General features: G+C 42.9%; 1 protein-coding gene and 1 long non-coding RNA gene across 2 annotated transcripts; both read left to right on the top strand.

Moving 5' to 3' along the window:
- The first annotated feature begins 527 nt into the window (after window positions 1-527).
- LOC308571806 lies at window positions 528-6,134 on the top strand. The gene is made up of 2 exons (XR_014001593.1): window positions 528-3,339; window positions 3,428-6,134. It is a non-coding gene; the product is annotated as an uncharacterized lncRNA (long non-coding RNA).
- Window positions 6,135-14,388: 8,254 nt separating this feature from the next.
- On the top strand, window positions 14,389-15,961 carry LOC308571456 (uncharacterized protein C11orf96 homolog). The gene has a single exon (XM_081167031.1). The coding sequence runs from the start codon at window positions 14,949-14,951 to the stop codon at window positions 15,327-15,329; it is 381 nt and encodes a 126-aa protein (XP_081023157.1). The 5' UTR covers window positions 14,389-14,948; the 3' UTR covers window positions 15,330-15,961.
- Window positions 15,962-20,807: the final 4,846 nt, after the last annotated feature.

The raw sequence follows: 20,807 nt of genomic DNA, 5'->3' as shown, positions 1-20,807 counted from the left end.
AGAGTACCCTGGCATTGAAGATGCTGCTAAGTGGCAAGAATTGCCTAATTGCACTGAAATGCATCTCACACAGCAGTAGAATGAATACACAGCTCCATAGTGGTTTGGGGGAAACAAGGGTTTATATTGCTTATCTATAAAGCACTGCTTCCCACCCTGTTTTCAGGGTCCATTCAGTATACTTTTCAAAGGCAACACATAATTGGCAGGTTGTAAGATTTGGGAATGATCCACCAAGACCAGTCTATGTCAGGGCAGGTAGCTTTTATTCTTGCAGAATCTTGCTTTGCTTGCCAATAGAACTCTGACTGCCACCAATGAGAACCAGTTTCAAAATGGTGCCAGGCATAGAATTGCAGAATAAAGTGATCTGTGTCAGTGGCGTAGCGTGGGTTGTCAGCACCCGGGGCAAGGCAAGTAATTTGCGCCCCCTAACCCGTGGATTTGCACCCCCTAACCCTAACCCCCAGATGTTGCGCCCGGTGCGGCCGGCCCCCCCTGCACCCCCCACGCTACGCCACTGATCTGTGTACATACTCAGCCTAGGAATTGGTTTTCAGTGCCTGTGCTCACATACCCTTTCACAGGTAAATTGTCTCCTGTTTCCCAAAGCTTTCTTGATTTCAGTAACCTCACTTAGGGTTGAAAAAAGGCTTTTTACCATGACAAGCCAGAAACCCTTGCTGATCTTTGGATTACCTAGAAATCTGCCTGCAGATTCCAACCTACTTTATGCTTGCCTTTATCTATTCCTGCTGCTTAGGGGTATGTTTCACTACCAATTCAATGGTAGCAATGAAGTTATCCAGCTTTTTTTTCTTACTGCCTTGTGGTTATAGGTGTTAGTTGTTCATTGGCTGTGCATTAGCCCTGTCTAAATACTGTCCACAGTAATTATTGAATCAGCAGTACTTGTAGGCTAGAATCGATGACTGTGATTAGTTTACCTTAATGAAGATTCTATGGAAGGAAATCTTGAAAAGGAGGTTCATGGGCCCACCTGAACAGTGTTGGATGGGATTCTGGGGATGTTTGGGACAGGAAACATTCCTTCTGTGAACTCTTAGCTTTAGGATCCAAGGCTCATTTGTGTCACTTCTTTCCCCTAATGGTCCCTGTGCCTCACCCCACATTCTTATGGGGCTGGGTTTGCCCATTTGGTGCCCTTCAGAGGTTGTTTTGACTACAATGCCCATGAGCTGCTGTGAGCATGGCCAAGGGTCAGAGATAATGGGAGTTGCAGTCCAACAACATTGGAGAGCACCTTGCTCACTACCCTGGTGTAAGGATTGCTTTAGCGTCCATACTAGGGGCTAAATTAGATGGTATGTATGTTACATAGTTTGGCCCAGCTAATTTAAAATAAGCAATGGAGCCTGGGGAGGGAATAGAAAACATGGCAGGAGGAGATGCTTTATCAAAATCAGCCTCGTCCTCTGTCCCCTAAGCCTACCCTTTGCAATAGGGGGGAAACTCTTGAATATGTCTAAGTCCCAACTCTTCCATACTTATAGCATGGATAGAGAACCTATAACCCTCCAAATGTTGTTAGACAACACTACTATTGGCCATGCTGGCTTTGGCTGATGGGAATTTTAGTCCCAACAGCATCTAAGTGGTCATAGGTTACCCATTAGAGTGAGCATCCTCTGAGCACTGTAAACTGAGCCACCACCAAGAAGCATAGCCCCCATCACTGCTTTCTATATTGGTACCACACATTGGGTTTAAAAAGTCTTCCTTCAAATGCTGCCTTTGGACTGAGGCACTGTGCATGAAGATATGCAATCAACATAGGCTTTATTATTTTAATGAGAAGTGTAACCTATATATGAAATGGGGAAAACTCCAGTTGTTTATTTCAAATATAGTTTGCAGCTGTTTCTATGACAATTTGCTTATAAACAAGAATTTATTGGAACTGAAGGTAAACAGAATCCTTCCATTAATTAAAGATTGAACTGATGGATGAGTTGTGTATGCTGTTCATATTGTGCGAGATAAAAATGTTATATTTGTAAGAAACACTCCACTGAAGATGTGTTCCTAGAAGGAACTTCGTAAGACGTTGCCATCTGTCAAGGGCTCTTGACTGTTTCAGCTTTAGAATAAGAGTTAAGTTATACACGATGATTTTTTTATTTTTATTTTTTAGTTCTTTTAAATTCTAAAACCCATCTGTCTGAATGCTATCATGATTCTTCATTGCCCCAAATTGAAACATGACATTTTGATACAAGATGTATCTGTTCAGAGTTTATAGCTTCTATTTCTCTTCAAATTGTAATGTGTTTGTGTGGCCCACTTAGCAGAACAGCCCCACAATTCTCCTTGTGTGGTTGATCAGTTTTCAGGGATTGTTCTTGTTGAAGTCGTGTTGTAAGGCCAACAACAGAAGACACATAAGGATATATCCCGCTGGTCAGGAATTGGAAAATGGCATTGTAAGCACAGGAGAAGCAATGGCTCTTTGCTAAGGCTTCATACTAAGGCATGACTTCTGTAGCAAAGGAAGCCACTTTGAGGTGGGTGAGTGCTTCACCCAATGCTTCATGGCATTGTTTTGTTCTAAGTAGTAAATCCAGACTTTCTAGTTCTCCAGCTTCTCTACCACTTCCACTGCTCCTCTTCCTTTTCAAGCATTTGTGTTATCAGATTAATTCCTTTGAAATCACTCGTGTGTTTTTATCAAACTGCCAGGCTGGCACCATTCCATCCATTCCTGTTAACCTTGTTCAGAGAACAGCCTGAGTGATCAATTTGGCCAAGTCATCTGATGTGCTACTGCAAGTGCCATGGATACCAAATGGCAGAAAAGAGGCTAAGGAGCTCTAGAACTAACTAAAACACAGCACTGCCTAGCCCAAGGCAGCATGTTTCCTCCCCTATATCTCATCAAGTACTAGCACCATTTGCTTAACTAAACACGTTGATCACTCACTTTGCCTTTTCTGGTCATAAACATTTTCAGCTTGGAAATAGAAGCTCTTTTACTGGTGTGATTTTTGTGTTTGTGTGCTACTTTTAAACGCCCTGTTTCTATAGCAACACATTTTGTTTGCTTGAATTGTGGACCACTGCCGCACCCTCTCAAGCCGAAACCACTTCTGTGAATTTATGTGTCCCAAGGTTTTTCATATGAGCTGAGGCTTATTTTTGCTGCATTTGTTTGTTGCTAAATAAACACTTAGTTATTCAGGCTTGCCCTTTCCACTGAAAAAAACAAAAAAGGGGCAAGCAGACATCTAATGATACTGAGGTCAAACTACACTTTATGCAGGAGACCTGTGGACTGGATCTCCTGTTAACTTTTCACTTACCCCAAATTGCTTTTGAGCAGTAATGCTTGGAGAGAGGGTACTTAATCCTTTGGTGCCATTCTTCCCCACCAGCTGCTTGTACAAGTATTACACACCTGCTTCAGAAGTGACACCAAATAAAACCCATTATTTTTCTCTCATAAAACTGAATGGTTACTCCCATATGGAGAAGTGGTTCCCCCCACAATGTGCTGTTTGGGTTTTTTTGGAGACCTTGTGAGCAAAACCTATTTTCTGTTCTTCATGCTAGGTGGCCAGGCTGGCAGAGATTGTGTAAGAGTCTATCTATGTGCAGAGGATTCCAGCCCTCTCCACTCTGCAGGTCTTCACAGTATATAAACCTTCCCTTCATCCTCTGCACATCATAACAATGGGTACTTTGCTCGTTGTTAATAGTGTAGCAAACCACTGTATTGCCTAGCCACGAAATGCACAGCAGAGATAAACCAGTGGTTAAAAGCATATGCTGAAGGCTCCCTAAACATAAAAGAGACAACCCTATGGCCTGTGATCGACATCAGAGAACAGGCTCTATGTGTCTTGAGCTTGTGGAGGATGGTCAATGTCATGTTCAGAACTGGAAGCCCGTAGGTAGAACTGGTCCTGGGAGACCCACGTTGGGTAGCCTTTTCAAGTCAAACTCCACTTCAGTTTAATGCCCTGCTGTGAGAGCTGCCTGTTCTGGAAAGCTGGAGCTAGTTTCTTTTCTCAGACAGGCTGACAAGGCAGCAGGAAGAAAATGGTCCCACACAACAGCCCAGTGAATGGAGCGAGGGAAATCTTGTCCAATACATACAGCGATAGCGGTTTCCTCCTGTCAGGATAGTTCATGTTGTGCAGGCTCCAACAAGAAGGGCTGAGGGTTGATCCTATCTTGATCAATGTGCCATTTGCTCTGGTTCACCTGAACACACGTTGCTCTTCCCCTACTGTCACATCTCCAGCCAGCTCCTGGCTCTCTGCTAGCACAGAGATAAGAGCATTTGTTTGATCAGAGTAAGAATGTCTTGCTCTTGTTACAAGGATTACATTGAAGCAGATCCTGGCATTTGTGTTTGTTTCTTCTTTCCTGCTGGCCAGCATTAGCTTTGCAATAAAGGTTTCTTTGAGGAAGTACTTAACTGAGCTGAGCTATTTTCCCCTTTTAAAGCGGACTATTTCAAAGGATGTAGTTCAACTTTAGACCTTGAAAGATGTTGCCCTAAACTACCAGACAGTGTAAGGCTCATCTTTACTCTGTCCTGCCTGAAGAATAGCACTGAGAAAGAGCAGGCATGTAGCTCCAGTCATGGGGCAGTATCTGTTGCCTGGAAAGTTACTGAAATCCAGTATCAGAATGACTGCTACTGCTAATACCATCAAAGAGAGAGAGAGAGAGAGAGAGAGAGAGAGAGAGAGAGAGAGAGAGAGAGAGAGAGAGTGTTAGGTGCACAGCACACTCCTATGCAAAAAAATAATATTTTTTGACTAATTCTAAATTTGACATAAAGTTAAATTTGGATTCTAAGTTCAGTTATGAACAAAGACGAAACATTTCCCTATAACTCTAATGGGCTTGCATGTCAGTTTCTGCCTATTTCACACTGTTGACTAGGGGCTTCTGCTACAATCAAGACCAGAACTTTGAGGAAAAAGACATCCCTGGTTGCTTCTGGAGTTCCTTTTCACCATTTCCCCCCTTCATACACTTCAGTGGGGTAAAAGAAATGTCTTGCCATGCTTGACTGTTACAGAACAGTCTTGAAGCAAGTTGCATAGTATGAAACTATGTGGACTAATAGAATGATTTGATGACAACTGATGCAGTTCTGCTGAAATTAAGCACATTTGGTTCTGGGAGTTTCCTAGGTGGGAGCTTACTTGAAAACTATATGTTAAGCTCCTTCAAGCCTTTGGAAGTGGGTGGCGATTGTAAGTGTTACAAATGAATGAGTAGTGCTGATCAGAATGAAAATGACTGCTTTGCTCCATGGCTGCAAGGGAATCCAGATTCAGAAGGCACTATTATGTAGCTGTTACCTTTTAATTTTAATTTTAAAATCATGTTCAGATACAACATGATTGGTTTTTTTTAAAAAACGTTCCAATTGCTTCTGTTTGCTGGAAGTACACTTGTACCATGTGCCCTGAATTATTGAGAATGCAGCATGCCATTGATGGTTTAGCAGAAGAGCTGCTATTCACTCTGACATCTGTCAGCAAAATGAACTGAAATATATCAGTAATTTGCTGTGGCAGGGTCTGTACTGAAACATTTCATTTTCATTGTTCAGAAACAAATGTCTCAGCTTTGTCTCTGTACAGGAAACACTCGTCCTCTGATACTGCCACTTGCATAATCATGTACTGCTTTTACTTTACTGGTTTTAATAGGTGTTTTTTAAAAATATGAATAGAGACTTCACAAATGCCATTTAGTGCCCATCTTCTGCCTCCCCCCCCTTTTCAGTGGAAGGGGTTTCATATAGATTAGAATCATAGTTGGAAGGAAACTAAAGCCCTCTCCACTGTACCATATCTCACGACTGCCCCTCATTGAAGATTTCTATACAGATTATTCCAGTTTTGAAATTCATCCAAAATACAAATGGTGCTGAGGGTAAGCATTCCAGAAGTGTCCACAAGGAAGACATAGAATAGATCATGGGTAGGCAAACTAAGGCCTGGGGGCCGAATCCGGCCCAATCGCCTTCTAAATCAGGCCTGCGGATGGTCTGGGAATCAGCATGTTTTTACATGAATAGAATGTGTCCTTTTATTTAAAATGCATCTCTGGGTTATTTGTGGGGCATAGGAATTAGTTCATTTCCCCCCTACAAGATCTGGCCCCCTACAAGATCTGAGGGACAGTGGACCGGCCCCCTGCTGAAAACGTTTGCTGACCCCTGACATAGATTATTATTTATATGGTGCATTTGTTTCTCACCAATTTTTCAAAACACTCGAACATGCACAGCAATTTCCTTTTATATCAATTTTTGTGGGGAGAAAGGTAGGCTCAAAACGTAACTATATAACGCTATATCCTAAGATGTTTTCCGAAAGGAGGACTATGAGTACGTTCCATCATATTGAACTTTTGGGGGGTTTTTAGCTTCTCTCTTTGCCACTAGATTCAATTAATTTTCCCTAGAGAAGATTGGTAAAATAGATGCAGTAGATAGTTTGACACCACTATCTCCCAACTGCCACAAAATATTTCCTCCATAAAAGTGTGCCTGTTTGTTACTGAAACACGATTGATCTGGAGGTTTGAAGGAGACAACATTTTACTAGAGTGAAGTGTTTTGTAGCCTGGAAACACAACATTATTTCTGTCTGATGGAAGATTTTTGAACGGCTTTGCTGCAATGTTAACAGTCTTGTATGGAAAGCTTTCTGAACTGAGTGCATTTTAATGCCAACCTGTCAGAGTTGGGTTGTTGGCATTGATCAGTTTTTATGTAAAAATGAAAGAAGGCTGGAATAACTAAAAATGATGGAAAGGAGAGTGTACAAAAACCTGTTACCTCTGGGGCAGACTAACCTTGAATTTTTTTTTATTGCAAGCAGATAGCAACTGAAGTAAACAGGACACATTCTCCCCCAGAATAAATCCATTAATTGGTGCTGAAGTACACAAAAGGATTGGACTGGCATGCTGAGATACTAAAATGGAATCACTGCTAATTATGCTCCATTTCAGTAAACAATGATATATTAGCTTATGAAAAATAGAAGTAATTAGAGGAGGCTGTTTGTGCTGCTGGAACCAAATTGAAATAGATCTGTATTACAACTAATTCACCCATTGACAGGGATAGAGAGAGTACACCTATCTGACTTTTTATGCTATGGACCACAATATCCTCCTGGAATTGCTCTGTGGGTTGGGGTTACTGTGTCACAGTGGTTATGCTCCTACCTACTATGTTGCTACCAGAGTAGCATTAGGAGACTCATTTTGCGCAATTTCCAAGTTCCATCTTAGTTCCCATACTATTTAATTTATATATGAAACAGATCATTGGAGTCACATAGTGATTTGGAATACAATGTTATCAGCATGTTCTAGCTCCCCATTCTTTCTGAATCGTGAATCTGGTGTTTGGAGGCAATGGCAAACTGAATTAGGGTCAATAAACTGCAACTGAATCCAGCTGAAATTTGGATAGGCTTTGGATAGGCTGTTCATATGAGCAGAAATCTGGGAGACAGCCTGTTCTGGATGGGATAGCATTCCCTCAGAAGGAACGTTCAGGTGTCCTTGATGGCAAGGCATGCCTATTTCCAGCTACAACAGCTATTGCCATTTCTGGAATGGGATATCATTAAACCATGGTGTATGTTTGGACTACTGCAGTTTGGGCTACTGATGTGGAACCATCCTTGAAAACAGCCCGGAAGTTTCAGCTTGTGCAGAATGCTGCTGCCCAGTTATTAACTGGGGCAGTGGGATGGGAGCGTGTAACACCAATCTTAAAAGCACAGCATTAGCTGCAATGTGCTACTGGCCTGATCCAAGGTTTTGATAGTGGCTTATATAGCTCTAAACAGCTTAGAATCCAAGTATCTACAGGAGTGCCTCCTCCAATATCAGCTTACTCAAACCCTATGATCAATGGGAGTGGGGTTTTCAATATCTTCCCCACTAGGATTCATGGTTTGGGCATGCACAGCAGGGTCTTATCTGTGGTGGCATCCTGACTATTTGATGCCCTTCCACTGAAATTTGTCCTTCCTGCTGTTTACAACATAGAAACATAGAGTTGGAAGGAACCCCAATGGTCATGTAGTCCAACCCCCTGCAATGCAGGAATCTCAGCTAAAGCATCCATGACAGTTGGCCATCCAACCTCTGTTTAAAAACCTCCAAGGAAGGAGAGTCGTCCACCTCTTGTGAGAGTCCGTACCACTGCTGAACAGCTCTTACTGTCAGAAAGTTTTTTCCGAATGTTTAGTCTGAATCTCCTTTTTTGCTACTTGAAGCCATTGGTTCGAGTCCTACCCTTCAGAGCAGGATAAAACAAGCATGCTCCTTCCTCCATGTGACAGCCCTTAAGATATTTGAAGATGGCTATCATATCTCCTCTCAGTCTCCTCTTTTCCAAGCTACACATACCCAGCTCCTTCACGCACTCCTCATAAGGCTTAGTTTCCAGACCCTTGATCATCCTGGTTGCCCTCCGCTACACACGTTCCAGCTTGTCAACATCCTTAAATTGTAGTGTTTAAATTGGACACAGTATTCCAAGTGTGATCTGACTAAGGCAGAATAGAGTGGTACTATTACTTCTCTTGATCTGGACATTATAATTCTGTTGATACAGCCTCATGGTCCAACCAAAAGCCCTAGATCCTTTTCACATGTACCACTAGTAAGCCAGGTGTCCCCCATCCTATATCTGTGCATCTGGTTCTTCCTGCCTAAGTGCAGAACCTTACATTTGTCCCTATTGAAATTAATTTTGTTAGCTTCCGCCCAGTTCTCCAATCTGTTAAGGTCATTTTGAATTCTGATTCTGTCTTCTGCGGCATTAGCTACCCATCCCAGTTTGGTGTCATCTGCAGATTTGACGAGCATCCCCTCAATTCCTTCATCCAAGTCATTTATAAAGACTTTGTTATTTTAGAGATACTTTTGGTACTTTGTATGTGTTTATCTATTGATGTGCATTGTTTGTGTTATCTTTTGTTGTACATCAGCCTAGGCTTTTTTTGGAGGAAGGGTGATGTAGAAATACAGCAAATAAATAATTTTTTAAAAAACGTGCTAAAGCATTGCTCTCAATCTGACAAACAAAAAGAATTGATAACATTTGACTCATCCCTACCATTAACTGCTTCTCAATAGCCTCAAATAAAGTTCTCTGTTTAAAATAAAATTGCTTTGCAGATGTCTTCTCTAGTGCCATTTCATTAAAATGTTGACAATTCTTCTGCATGCAAAATTATGGAGTTTACTGTTAAGAATCTTACACAAGGCAACAAGCCTTACAATTAAGATTGATAACATAGCTCTTCAGCCCAATAGCACCATTGCAGACTCTCGGGAGAGTGCAGAATTCACAGAGATTATGTTCGCTCGTTGAAGCTGTCTTTCCATTCTTTTAAAAACTTCTTCAAAATCTGCATAGCTAAGCTAACAAACTAGACACTTGCTTACCTCTGAACTGCAAAGCAGCCAGAAACCCTAACACCAGTTATCAATTTTATTTAACATGCAGCACTTCAGACATTACCAGATATAGACAAGGGGTGAATGCTTGTCTCCTGCAATCCTGGCCAGGCATGGTCTGTATGTATATGCTATATTGAATTTGTTCTATGCAAGGAATATACTTGCTTGGAGCAACCACATGGCATGAAATATCAGTCATCTATATGTCAGGTGTCACATTTCCAGATACCAGAAGGGATCTAGATTAAACCAATGACTTAAGCCACAGGAACAAATATAGACACTAGTGCACTTTGCAAGCTCAAGTTGGAAGATTGCATCATTGCATATTTTCACTGAATTGTCTCATCAAACATTTAGGCTTCCTTGGGCAAAACCCACTGGCCCCAACTGCTGTGTGCTTCTGTTGCAAAGGGGCCCAGAGGGGATTTCCACGTGGGCCAAACTGACATAAATAGAGACTATGTAGTCCCATTGCTTGGTGAATTGCATCTCTCATTTTCACACAGGTGATGGTACCCTGACTCAACAGAAAATTATCCAAAGTCATTTATTATCACAATGGTAAGGCTCAACCCAGATGGAGGAAAAACAGGGGAGAGTAGAAGGGGAAGAATGAACATGATTAGTATTTAATTATGGGTTGGAAATCAAATGTGCTTTGTGCAGAGCATTTAATTCTTTTCTGATAAGTCTGTTGCTAAGGCAGGTCAAACATCTGTTTATATAAGAGGAAAATTGCTCTCGTCGAGCCCTTTCTCTGTAGCAGCTCCAGTCCAACATGACAGAAATGCTCAGCAGTGTTAAATAACAGGGTTTGCTCTATGAAAGCAGACATTGGTAAATCTGTGCATTTGCTTAGTAATGCTTCATTCTTCAAAGGAAAGGATGTAACTTTCATAAGCTTCAGAAAGCTACTAGCCATGATTTTAAAAAACCCCATAAACTCTGTTCAAAGATGCTTTAAACTGCTAGATGCTGGAAGTAAACAACAGGAAATGGATAATGTTCACGAGCATCTTCTGTTAGTGAATTTGCTTGAGAAACCTGGCTAGTCACCCGACTAGTGCCATGTGCCCAAAGTGGGTTTTGGCTGTTTATCTCTGAACAGCAGTTCCCCTTCTTTGCATAGCATATGTCTTCTGAAACTGAAAGGAGTTTCAAAGTAGTTTGTGATGTGCCTTGCGAAAGCCTGCAGTCAAAAGGGAAAGGTTAAAAAATCCCATTGGGCATTCCTATAATAGTTACTCGGATCAGTTCCTATATCTTGAATTCCAAAATGAATTAAGGCTTTCCATTAAAATCTAGAGTAAGGACCATTGTGGAATACAGTATTTATTTTCACGAGTATGAGCTGCAAATTTTCTTACATGTCAACAAAAGTGTATGCTGTATTTCAGATCAAAGCTGAAGATGTTTTTCTCATGGACTTTCATCTGAGGGATTAATAGTGCAATCATATACAGTATATGTCTATTCAGAAGTAATCCCATTGATCTCAATGGAACATACTCCCAATTAAGTATGTATAGGATTGCAGCCTAAGTTTCTGCATCTATATTCCTAAATCCCATGGACATTGCCAGAATTTATTCATGTGGAAATGCATTTAAGGCGTAAATAATTATTTCATTTTGGGGGAAAACCATGCTATCATTACTTCATTAACTTAACTGTATTTCCAACAAAAATAGCTGGCCATTGATCCTGAACCTAAGATGCTTTTAAAAGCCAAGGAGCGGAGAGGCTGCAGCAAAGAACTTTAATCATTAATTTCTTCTCCTGTTGGCAGCTGATATATCTTCCCACCCACCACCACAGAAGTTAATTGTAGCTCGACAGGCTGCCAAAAGGCCTTGTTGCTACTTTTGCAAGGCCATAATGATTCCAGTAGATGCCACCCCTTCTTGAATCTGAAAGTATTTTCTTATCCTGCTTATTTCTTGTCTTGCTCTCAGTTCAGGTATCTTCTATGCAAACATTCACTTTGCCTTCCAAAACTCTGTGATTTTGCAGTCATCATGGGAATAAGAAGGGACAAAATGGTACCATTTGTTCCTGCTTTAATGGAACAATCTTTGGAATCCTTGAAATTAACTTTGGACTCGAAGACTACATTCAAGTCTTCTATTTCATGCTGCCTCTTCCGCTCTTGTCCCTGCCAGCCCACCCCCTGCACCCTCAAAATCAGCTCCAGAGAGTTAGGGTAGGAGCAGATTTTTGGAACCATGAGAGTAGGAGTAGAAGAGATTAAAATCCCATTGTGCCAGTGGAAATCTGCTGGCACAAGACTGGATAGAGCCCTTTGTTCTGAACATGCAGGTTCAGAGCTTAAGGTGTGCAAATGAGCTCAAGCATACTTGCTCAAGTTCTCTGATGCCCGATTCACTTGAGTTTAAAGATTAATTGATTAAATAAATACATGCCACTGAACATTCCCTCGGGGTTCCAAGGTAATGGGGCTGGAGCTGCCAACAAAGCTTAAAGCCCACAGCTTCTACTTCTCTTTTATACTGTATCAACTTCTGTGCAGCTTTTGAGACTGTTGACCACAATATCCTTCTGAACGAGCTTCATGGCTGGACTGAGGTGGTTTTTATCTCCAGCTGCTGTTGGACTACAACTCCCATCATCCCTAGCTAGAAAGACCAGTGGTCAGAGATGATGGGAATTGTAGTCCAAAAACAGTTGGAGACCCAAGTTTGGAAAACCCTGCTAGAGTGATGATGTTGGTAGCCCTGCACATCTCTCCATTCTTCACTGAGACTAGTGCCTTGACAGGAGTGTCAACCCTATCCATGAGAAAATTCCCCCAGACCATTCAGGAATAATTCTGATTCTATTGCTCTTGGAAAGGGGGGAGATCATCTTAATAGGTCCTCCACCCCTACAGGGGACACTGTCATGGCCAATCAAATCATACCAGAAAATGTACATAACAACAAATTCACTTCAAGCTCCCCAATCAACAGAATCGAGTTGCCCCACACTGTTAAAGGGTATGTCCTACCTCACGGGCTGCAGGCTAAATGCTAATTGCAATATATTTTCAACTACACTGATACTTGTGTATATACACAAAAAATCTAGAAAAATCAAAGCTATTTTAGTGTTGTTCTAGCATCCAAGGCTTCCCTGCCCCTATCTTAGTATATGCCATGCCAGCCTCGCTCTTTAGAAGCCAGGCAAGTCTCACTGATGTTAGTCAGTGCAGATGTAACACAGACATCCAAAGGTTAGCCCTGTCAAGTTAGCATCCTTCTCCACCCCCACCCACAATTTGATGCCATATACTCTGCTCACAAAGAAGCCAGGAATTAAGCCCGGTGATGCAATAGCTTCAGTCACAGTTTAATGCAGTCTTTGGGTTGTGGTAAAGCTTTCCAGGGGTGAGGTGCCTGGAGCAAGTTTTTGAAGGTTGTGGACAAGATATGTTATCCTTTCCTATTTTGTAGCTGATTAAAATAACAATTTAAGTTTTAGAAGATAAACTTTTCATTGAGGATGTCAAATATATAGTGTTTTTAAAAATCCAATCTTTTTGACATGATTTTTTTAAAAATGTCGTCTTGATGTTACATGTTTAGCCAAAAAATATTTCTTTGGCTACTGTTATTCTCAAGTAGCTTTCTTATTACATTGGGGGGTGAGGGGGGGGTGAATACATAGCAAATAAGGTGTCAGTGTGATTTTGAGAGGCAAGCATAGCCTGAAGTCTGAAAACATGTTTGCTCAATCATATTATGTGCCCCTCTCACATCATTTGCAAATGTGGGATGGAAAGATGCAGTGATTCTCTTTTACAGGTGATGTATGTTATATGAACATGTCAAACTGTCTTATAACGAGCCAGACCCCTGGCAGAGGCTGTCCAAAATCTCAAACAGAAGTCTTTCCCAACTCTGTCTATTTTACCACTGCAGACAACTGAAATTCCATGACTGTTTTACGTAATTGTATGAGATCTGTATATTGTATAGGAGTATATTGTATTATGCCCTGGATGAAGGCATAATGAAGGACAGATTAGAAATATTTACTAAAAACCAATAAAGAAATATCAGTACGTTGTCAGAAGCCAAACGTCTTGGGAGAGAGCAGCGCCCCCAAACTCCCCACCCCCCATAGAAATTTGCCTTCTTTGGAATTGCCCTATTGATCCCAACCCGTGTCTTGGAAGTAACGCGTGTTGTCCATACACACACGGTAGTCCGTCCAAATGCAACCCTTCGCCATTTGTGGGGATCCGTTTTGCAGCACAAGTCTAGGGTTAGGGGGGGGGGGCTAAAGCGACGGAGCCCCAGACAAATCATCCCAAAGCCATCTTCTTTCCAAATCGGGTTGACAAAGCGACACGATGTATGTCTGCACTGATCTTTTTGCCGTTTTAAGTCGTGTGTGTGTGTGTGTGTGTGTGTGTGTGTGTGTGTGTGTGTGTGTGTGAAAATCCTCCCCAGTGCAAGTGGGGTAACAGCAGCCAGAGTTTGGAGCTGCAAAGAGGAAGGAAACGGACCATGTAGGGAGCGGGATTTAAATCCACACTCACACGATTAACCCCCCCCCCCAAACGCTGCTAATAAAATCCCCTAGCATTGCAGTGGGTTGGACTAGATGACCCTTGGCGCCCCTTCCAGCTCTACAATTCTATGATCGAAGTCGGACTTCTATGCTTCCCCTGTGGCTGCTTCAAAGTTAAAAATAAGAAAGTCGGGAGATCCCATCGCACCTATTCCGCGTCCGCTTTCCCGGCTGCCTTCGCCGCCTCCCCCTGCGAAAAAGGGGCCGCTTCTTCTCCAGGAACCCCCCCTCCCCCAGCAGGCGGGGGCGACGTGTTTTGGCGCGTCCCTCGTCCTCTCCCCCTCACCTCCGCCTCGCCTTCCGGGTTCCCTCGCTCCCTCCCCCGGCCATTTCTGCGGTGGGTGCTGGCGGGGCTTTCCGCCGTTCCTTGGAAGAGCAATCCCCCCAGAGCGGCGAGGGAGAGGGGCGGTGGGAGCGCGCGTCGACGTCGTCGTCAGGCGGAAGGGAAGCGGCCTCAGCGCCTTTAAATGGCATTGCTTGTCATCTGAGCATGCTCCTGTGTGGGCAGGCGAGGGGTATATATATGTCGGCGGGGAGCGCGGGGAGATCCAGCCAGGCGCGGAAGCAGCGTGGCGCGGGGATACCAGCGGATCGCGCGCTTCTTTCTGCCAGTCGCCGCCACCAGCAGGATTTACCCTCCTCCCCAGCGCGCTTTTTCGGCTGCGAAGCGGCAGAAGCCACCCTCTCGCCCCACCTCCGGCGGCTTTCCCGCCTTTTTCGCCCGGGTCTCCCTCGCCTTAGAGAGAAACGCCTCAAGGCAGCGAAGAATAAGAAGAAGCACAAAGCGAGACCCAAGCGCGAGGCGCTCTTCGGGGCGCTCGTTTTCTGGCGCGCGCGCGCTCTCTTTCTCGGCGTTCCCTTTTCTGCCGCTTTTCTCTTTCCCCCGCCCGATGGCTGCCGCCGCCGCCAAGCCCGCGGAGCTGATGGGCATCTGCTCGAGCTACCAGGCGGTGATGCCGCACTTCGTCTGCATCGCCGAGGAGTTCCCTCAGCCCACCCGGCCGGGCAAGCTGCCCCGGGGCAAGCTGCGCAGACCCCGCCAGTCGCGCTTCAAGACGCAGCCGGTGACCTTCGACGAGATCCAGGAGGTGGAGGAGGAAGGGGTCTCTCCCATGGAGGAAGAGAAAGCCAAGAAGTCCTTCCTGCAGTCCCTCGAGTGCCTCCGGAGGAGCACCCAGAACCTCAGCCTGCAGCAGAGGGAGAAGAAGCTCAGCAGCTGCAGCCGCCTGAGGAACAGCCTGGACTCCAGCGACTCCGACTCCCCGCTCTGAGGCACCCAGGACCGGGGCATGAGAAGCGGGCAGGACAGGACGGGACACCCGCCGCCCCTCTCTGGCCCCGCGCTCCATAAAGGAAGTGAAACCGAGAGGAACTCCTTTCTAAAGCCGAAAGGGACGGTTTCTGGTTGTTTGGCTTTTCCCTCGCCGGGAACGGACGCCCCCTCCTTGTTTTGCCTCCTACAGCCCATCCAAATCCTGTAACAAGACAAGAGACTTTGGGAAGAGCGTGCGAGTCGCCACCTCCTCGTTTCCTTTCCCTTCTTTTCTTTAAAACTCTGATAAAGATCCGGTGTGAATGTAGTAGATGCCCAGGGCAGTTCGCAAGTGAGGTCAAAATCTTTTTAAAGAAAGTGCTTGTATGTATGCTTCTGCCTTGACTGAGTTTTTCTCTCTCTCCCCCCACCCCCCTTTTTTAGAAAACGAAGGAGAAATGAATAAAAAAATTGCACATCTTTTTCTAACTGTTAAAAAAATATGAGATGCTTTATGGATGCAATCCGCTGCTGGACTTTATATTTATTTTTGCATTTAAACTCTGGACTGCATTAACTTAAAATGTTTATACCTGAATGTCTGTAATTATTTCCACAGAAGAGAAATAAAACTGATATATTTGCACAATGCACCTGGGACTGATTGATAATTGCATTTGATCTTTATGCATAGTAATAATATTTATAGACATGCCCCTCATAAATTATCATGGTTGTATACACCACAATATGTAAGTACATACTGTTTTTTATCTTCTGAAGAAGCAACACACAAAAAGCTGTGTATTTACTACAGTGCTTTAAAATGAAGGAATGATTAATATACTGTAGATATAATAAGTTGAGAGTTGGAATGCAGTTTAAAAAAAATCAACATCCTGCAATGTAATGTTGCAGAGTGATTCTGATAACAACTTAAAGTGGTGAGTTCTTGATGTTGAGATTAGTTTATTGACCGATGCCTGATAGCAGTTTTCTCTTCTGGGAACCCAAAAGGGTTGTGAAGTTTTGAAATTCGATACAGTGCTGCAGTTCTTGTTATGCAAGACAGGAGGTTTGGGGAGGGATGCCTGCACTCTAGGAAGAGGCATTCATTTGCTTCCCATCCTAGTAAAAACTAAGAAAATGCCTATATTTCTCTTATCCTCTGCTCCCTTCAATCATGCATGTGCAGTTTTTCTACCATTCATTTTAAACTACTGCATCTGTGCAGGGAAGTGCGCTTCTAAAAGTGCTGAGACCCGTAAGAACTGCTGCTCCCAGTTTCTTAAGCATCAGAATACTAATGTCTGTTCTCCCTTCAACGCATACTTCTAACCATCTGTCAGCAAAGCACTGCACTATGCCAGCCTTTCATTTCGTCAGATATGCTCCTGAAGTCCTGACACTATATTTTGGAATTTTTCTAATAGCCCAAGGGAAAGTTCATGTAAAGGCCTCTCTCTTTCTCAAGAAATCCGTTGTTATGATTGAGACTGGTCCTTAACTCTGCTTGTTTGGATTTGGGGAGGGGGCCGAGAGGCGGGGGGGGGGGGGAATCCTCAAAACACAAGTTTCTGAGAAAAGATGAAAGTGGGAACTGATGCCATAAATCCCCCAGGAATAAGAGGCACTAGCAGAGATGAAGATTGTAGTGTCAGATAAGAGGTGATGCTGCAGAACAGAATGCACTTAGAGCCTAGATGTGAATAGCACTAAATACCGCAGAATAGGACAAAAGCAAGATATATAGGAAGCCAAGAGTTTCTGGGTTATAGGACAAATGTTTCTGGTCTGGATTACAGCGTGTCAGCAGAGCAGCATTTTTCAATTTACCAAAAAACCAAACAAACAAAATGAAATGCAAGAAACTTTTTAGAGTTCATCATGCAGAAAAATCCATTAATAATCAGACAGGCAAGGAAGTGAGATATATTCCCCATCAGTTTCTGTAATAAAAACCCTCTGAAAAGCACCATCAGTATTTTGTTTCAAATGCTGGTTTAAGTCTTCTGTTTACAAGGCCTTGCTGATATGTATAGCTTAAGCATGAGTTATTATGTATCATTGTCCAGAGGTTGACTAGGTATTTTATGCTGTTTTATGGATGCGTTAGTTTTACCACCTAGATACTGTGCTTATTCTACAGCAAAAGCCTATAAAAAAGCCAGAAAAGGAAATGTGTGAGCGAGCCAGATGTTCCTCTTACCATAGAAAACAATCTAAACTATCTTCTTAATATGCACATATGTACACACTCATAATCTATACATCCTGAATGCAGAAATATCACAGTAACTTGGAAGCTAACCATCCTAAATGCAAGCATGCTCCACTTCCAAGTTACTTTTAATAGAAATAATTGTTTAAAAGTCATCTGTATTTCTTCTCAGATATTTCCAGCATTACTTGTGATCTGGAAATCCCACTGTGAGGCTGTTTGGAGACTCAAAACTGCCCCTTTGTCCATAGCTTTTAAGTAACCCTACAGCAGGGCAATGCTCACTTAAAGCATTTTGTGACTCTAGTAGGATCCAAGCTACTGCATCCTTGGATGACTCAAGCAATGTGGCTCTGCAGGTTTGTGTTAAGGGTTTAGGTAAAAAAAAATCTGTTAAAAGGTAGAGTCTGTCAGGAAGAATCTCAGGCTGCTGATAAAACTTCCCCTCTTGGAGCTCTCTATTCTACACAAGCTGGCATTAAGGAGGCTGTTTACCTGTATGCTTCCCATGGCTGTGTTTGTATGTAGCTGGGATGCCATCAGAAATGGGCAGGCGATGCTGCACTGCCAGACTGCAGACAGCAACACAGCGGTAGGCAGCAACAGCATCTGCAGGAAAAGGATTTGCATTGGCTTTATACTTCCAAGAACTCCATTTGGAAATCTAGTCAGGAGCATATCAGCGGGGGAGAGAAGGAGGGAGGGAGAGAATATTATAAAGGCTTCATTATTCCGATTAGAATATTTCAGAATAAAAACAAGGTTGTTGTTTAGTGGCAAATGCTAACTTATTTAAATGCATGCAGATGTAATTGCTTTATTTATTTATTTCTAAAGAAGAGGTGTCCTGGTATTAAAAGCAACACAGCCAGCTGGTTTAAGATGGGGAGGGGGTTGTCTCCCTCAAAATGATGGTCTAACAAGTTTGTCATGTGTCCCCTTCTGAAAGATGCTGTGTTTATGAGTATCTGCATGGGGGGGGGTAGTTTTGGTAGGCACAACATCTCCCATTAACACAGCCTTAAGATGAAAGAGATTTCAGCAGCTTAACTTTCTCTTGGAATTAAGCTATTAAAGATGTGCTAGGCTAAGAAGTCTGTGATCCCTTGAAGTGGGAAAGCAGGGCAACTTTTTAAGGTAGCCCCCCCCAATAAATCTCCTTTATTTAGAAAGATTTATAGACTGCTTAATCTCAAAGCTGTGAGCAGTGCACATTCCAAAATTCTAGGTAAAGCACAGGTAAAAGCCACAAGTTAATCCCACAGACTAACACCAAAACAGTCACCATGATGTGAGCATGGAGGGGTTATGTAGCTTTCATCAGAAATGACATAAGAATTACCCAGATGGGCTTCCTAGTGGGAACTGCATTTTACCAGTGATCATATTTTTCTAAAAACTCACAAACAGAAGAGCATCTTTGGGGAGAAGCCATTTAAAATCTGTGCAAACAAACAAGGAAGAGATGGACATTCAGCTCAACAAACTTTCTAGATATGGCCTGTCTAGACAGTTTATTGAACATCGTTCATTGCTTGGCAGGCAGTTTGACATTCCTGCGATAGGAATGCAATTGCCCATCTTAATCCCAAAAGTTTTATCGTGCAGCATTATGCCTTAATATACAAAGGATTCTAGCAGGTATGTGGGGAAGTAAAATCATTCCTGTTATTTTGCCAAGAAAAGAAAGAAACCGATGAATAAATGCACTGTGTATTATGAGTTAGATCAATTGTTCAGCATAGTTCTTTAGTATCAGTTCAGATTGTTGCTTTCTGGGTGGCATTCATGAACACCAAAGCAGGCAGTTCATCACATCATTACGGTATTTACTGATGAAGTATAGAGGAAAAATCCTCCCTCCTCAGCAGCAGGAAGCTGCCTTGGTCTTTCTAGCTGAGGCAGCACATATAGCTCAGTTGGAAGAGCACAAGACTCTTAATATCAGGGTCAAGGGTTCGAGCACCATGCTAGGCAAAAGATTCCTGCATTGCAGGGCGTTGGACTAGATAATCCTTGTGGTCTCTTCCAACTCTACAATTCTATACTGACTGGCAGTGGCTCTCCAGGGTTTTGGACATGAAATTTCTCCAGCCCTATTTGGAGACCCTGGGGAATGGACGTGGGGCCTTCTGCAAGGACAGTGGGAGTTGTGCCACTGAGCTAGTTCCCGTCTAGTGCCATGCTTTCTTAGTCTTCCCTTAAGCCAGGCAGGTAACTGGCTACAATCGTCCAGATTCTTCATGTTTGTTTAAAAGAAATAACTGCACTCATCAAACTTGTTTGACTATTTCTTCCCCTAATTCATTTAGTGCTGATATTTGTGCCCATTTTCTAAATGCTACCATGGAGGGTGGGGGTACAAACAGATAGAAATATTTAATAGTATACAACAGAATGCAAATTTGCAATAAAATTAAAAGTAGATGGAAGCTGGATAGCAGATCTGAAATGCCCTGCTTCCTCAGTTTTGTCTCTTAGATTATAAACCTGAGTACAGAGGTCATTTTGATTGGTATTGTTCTGTAAATTGTTGTGAGAGCCTGTTTAGTTGAAGAGTGGGGGGAAACTGCCTTCATGGCAGGGACTGAACCAGAGGTTTTGTGCATACAAAGAAGATGCTCTACCACTAAGCAATGATCCCTAGGAGAAACACTTTGATATGCTAATCTGATCAGGAATATTAACACATTTGTACTGGGAAGGCATGCTGATACCTGTATATACCCCTGGCAATTGGACTTGCTGGCTGAGATTGATAGGAGTTGGGAGTCTTATATCTGGAGAGCCACCAGTTCACAACTGGTGCCTTTAGGCATCAGCAGAGCAATGAGGATTTTCATATACAATTCAGTCCTTGATCTCAAATGTCAAAACAGGCATTGACCCTCCCTCTCGGACAAAGCTTACCCACAAGAGTCTCCATTTCACAAGTTTCTTAGAGGTTATTATTTGTTGTTAAATGCGCAATGTGGATGAGAAGTTGAACTTAATTGTGGGTGCTGTGTATGGGAATATTGGTATAAATTCACTTAGTATCATATTACAGATTTAGACCCACATGCCTTTGTTTTCTATGCTCTCCCTTCTCATTGTTCATCTTCCAAGTAGCAGTTTCAGTTGAAAGCTTTTTGAAGGGATCTGTTTTATGTCAACTCTTAAAATACCCTGAGTACAGATACAGTGGTACCTCGGGTTACAGACACTTCGGGTTACAGATGCTCAGGTTACAGACTCCACTAACCCAGAAATAGTACCTCGGGTTAAGAACTTTGT

Source organism: Podarcis bocagei, assembly GCF_964188305.1.
Source record: "Podarcis bocagei genome assembly, chromosome: 1".
Lineage (NCBI taxonomy): Eukaryota > Metazoa > Chordata > Lepidosauria > Squamata > Lacertidae > Podarcis > Podarcis bocagei.
The sequence above is the reverse complement of the archived record's forward strand: the minus strand, read 5'-3'. Positions and strand labels throughout refer to the sequence as shown.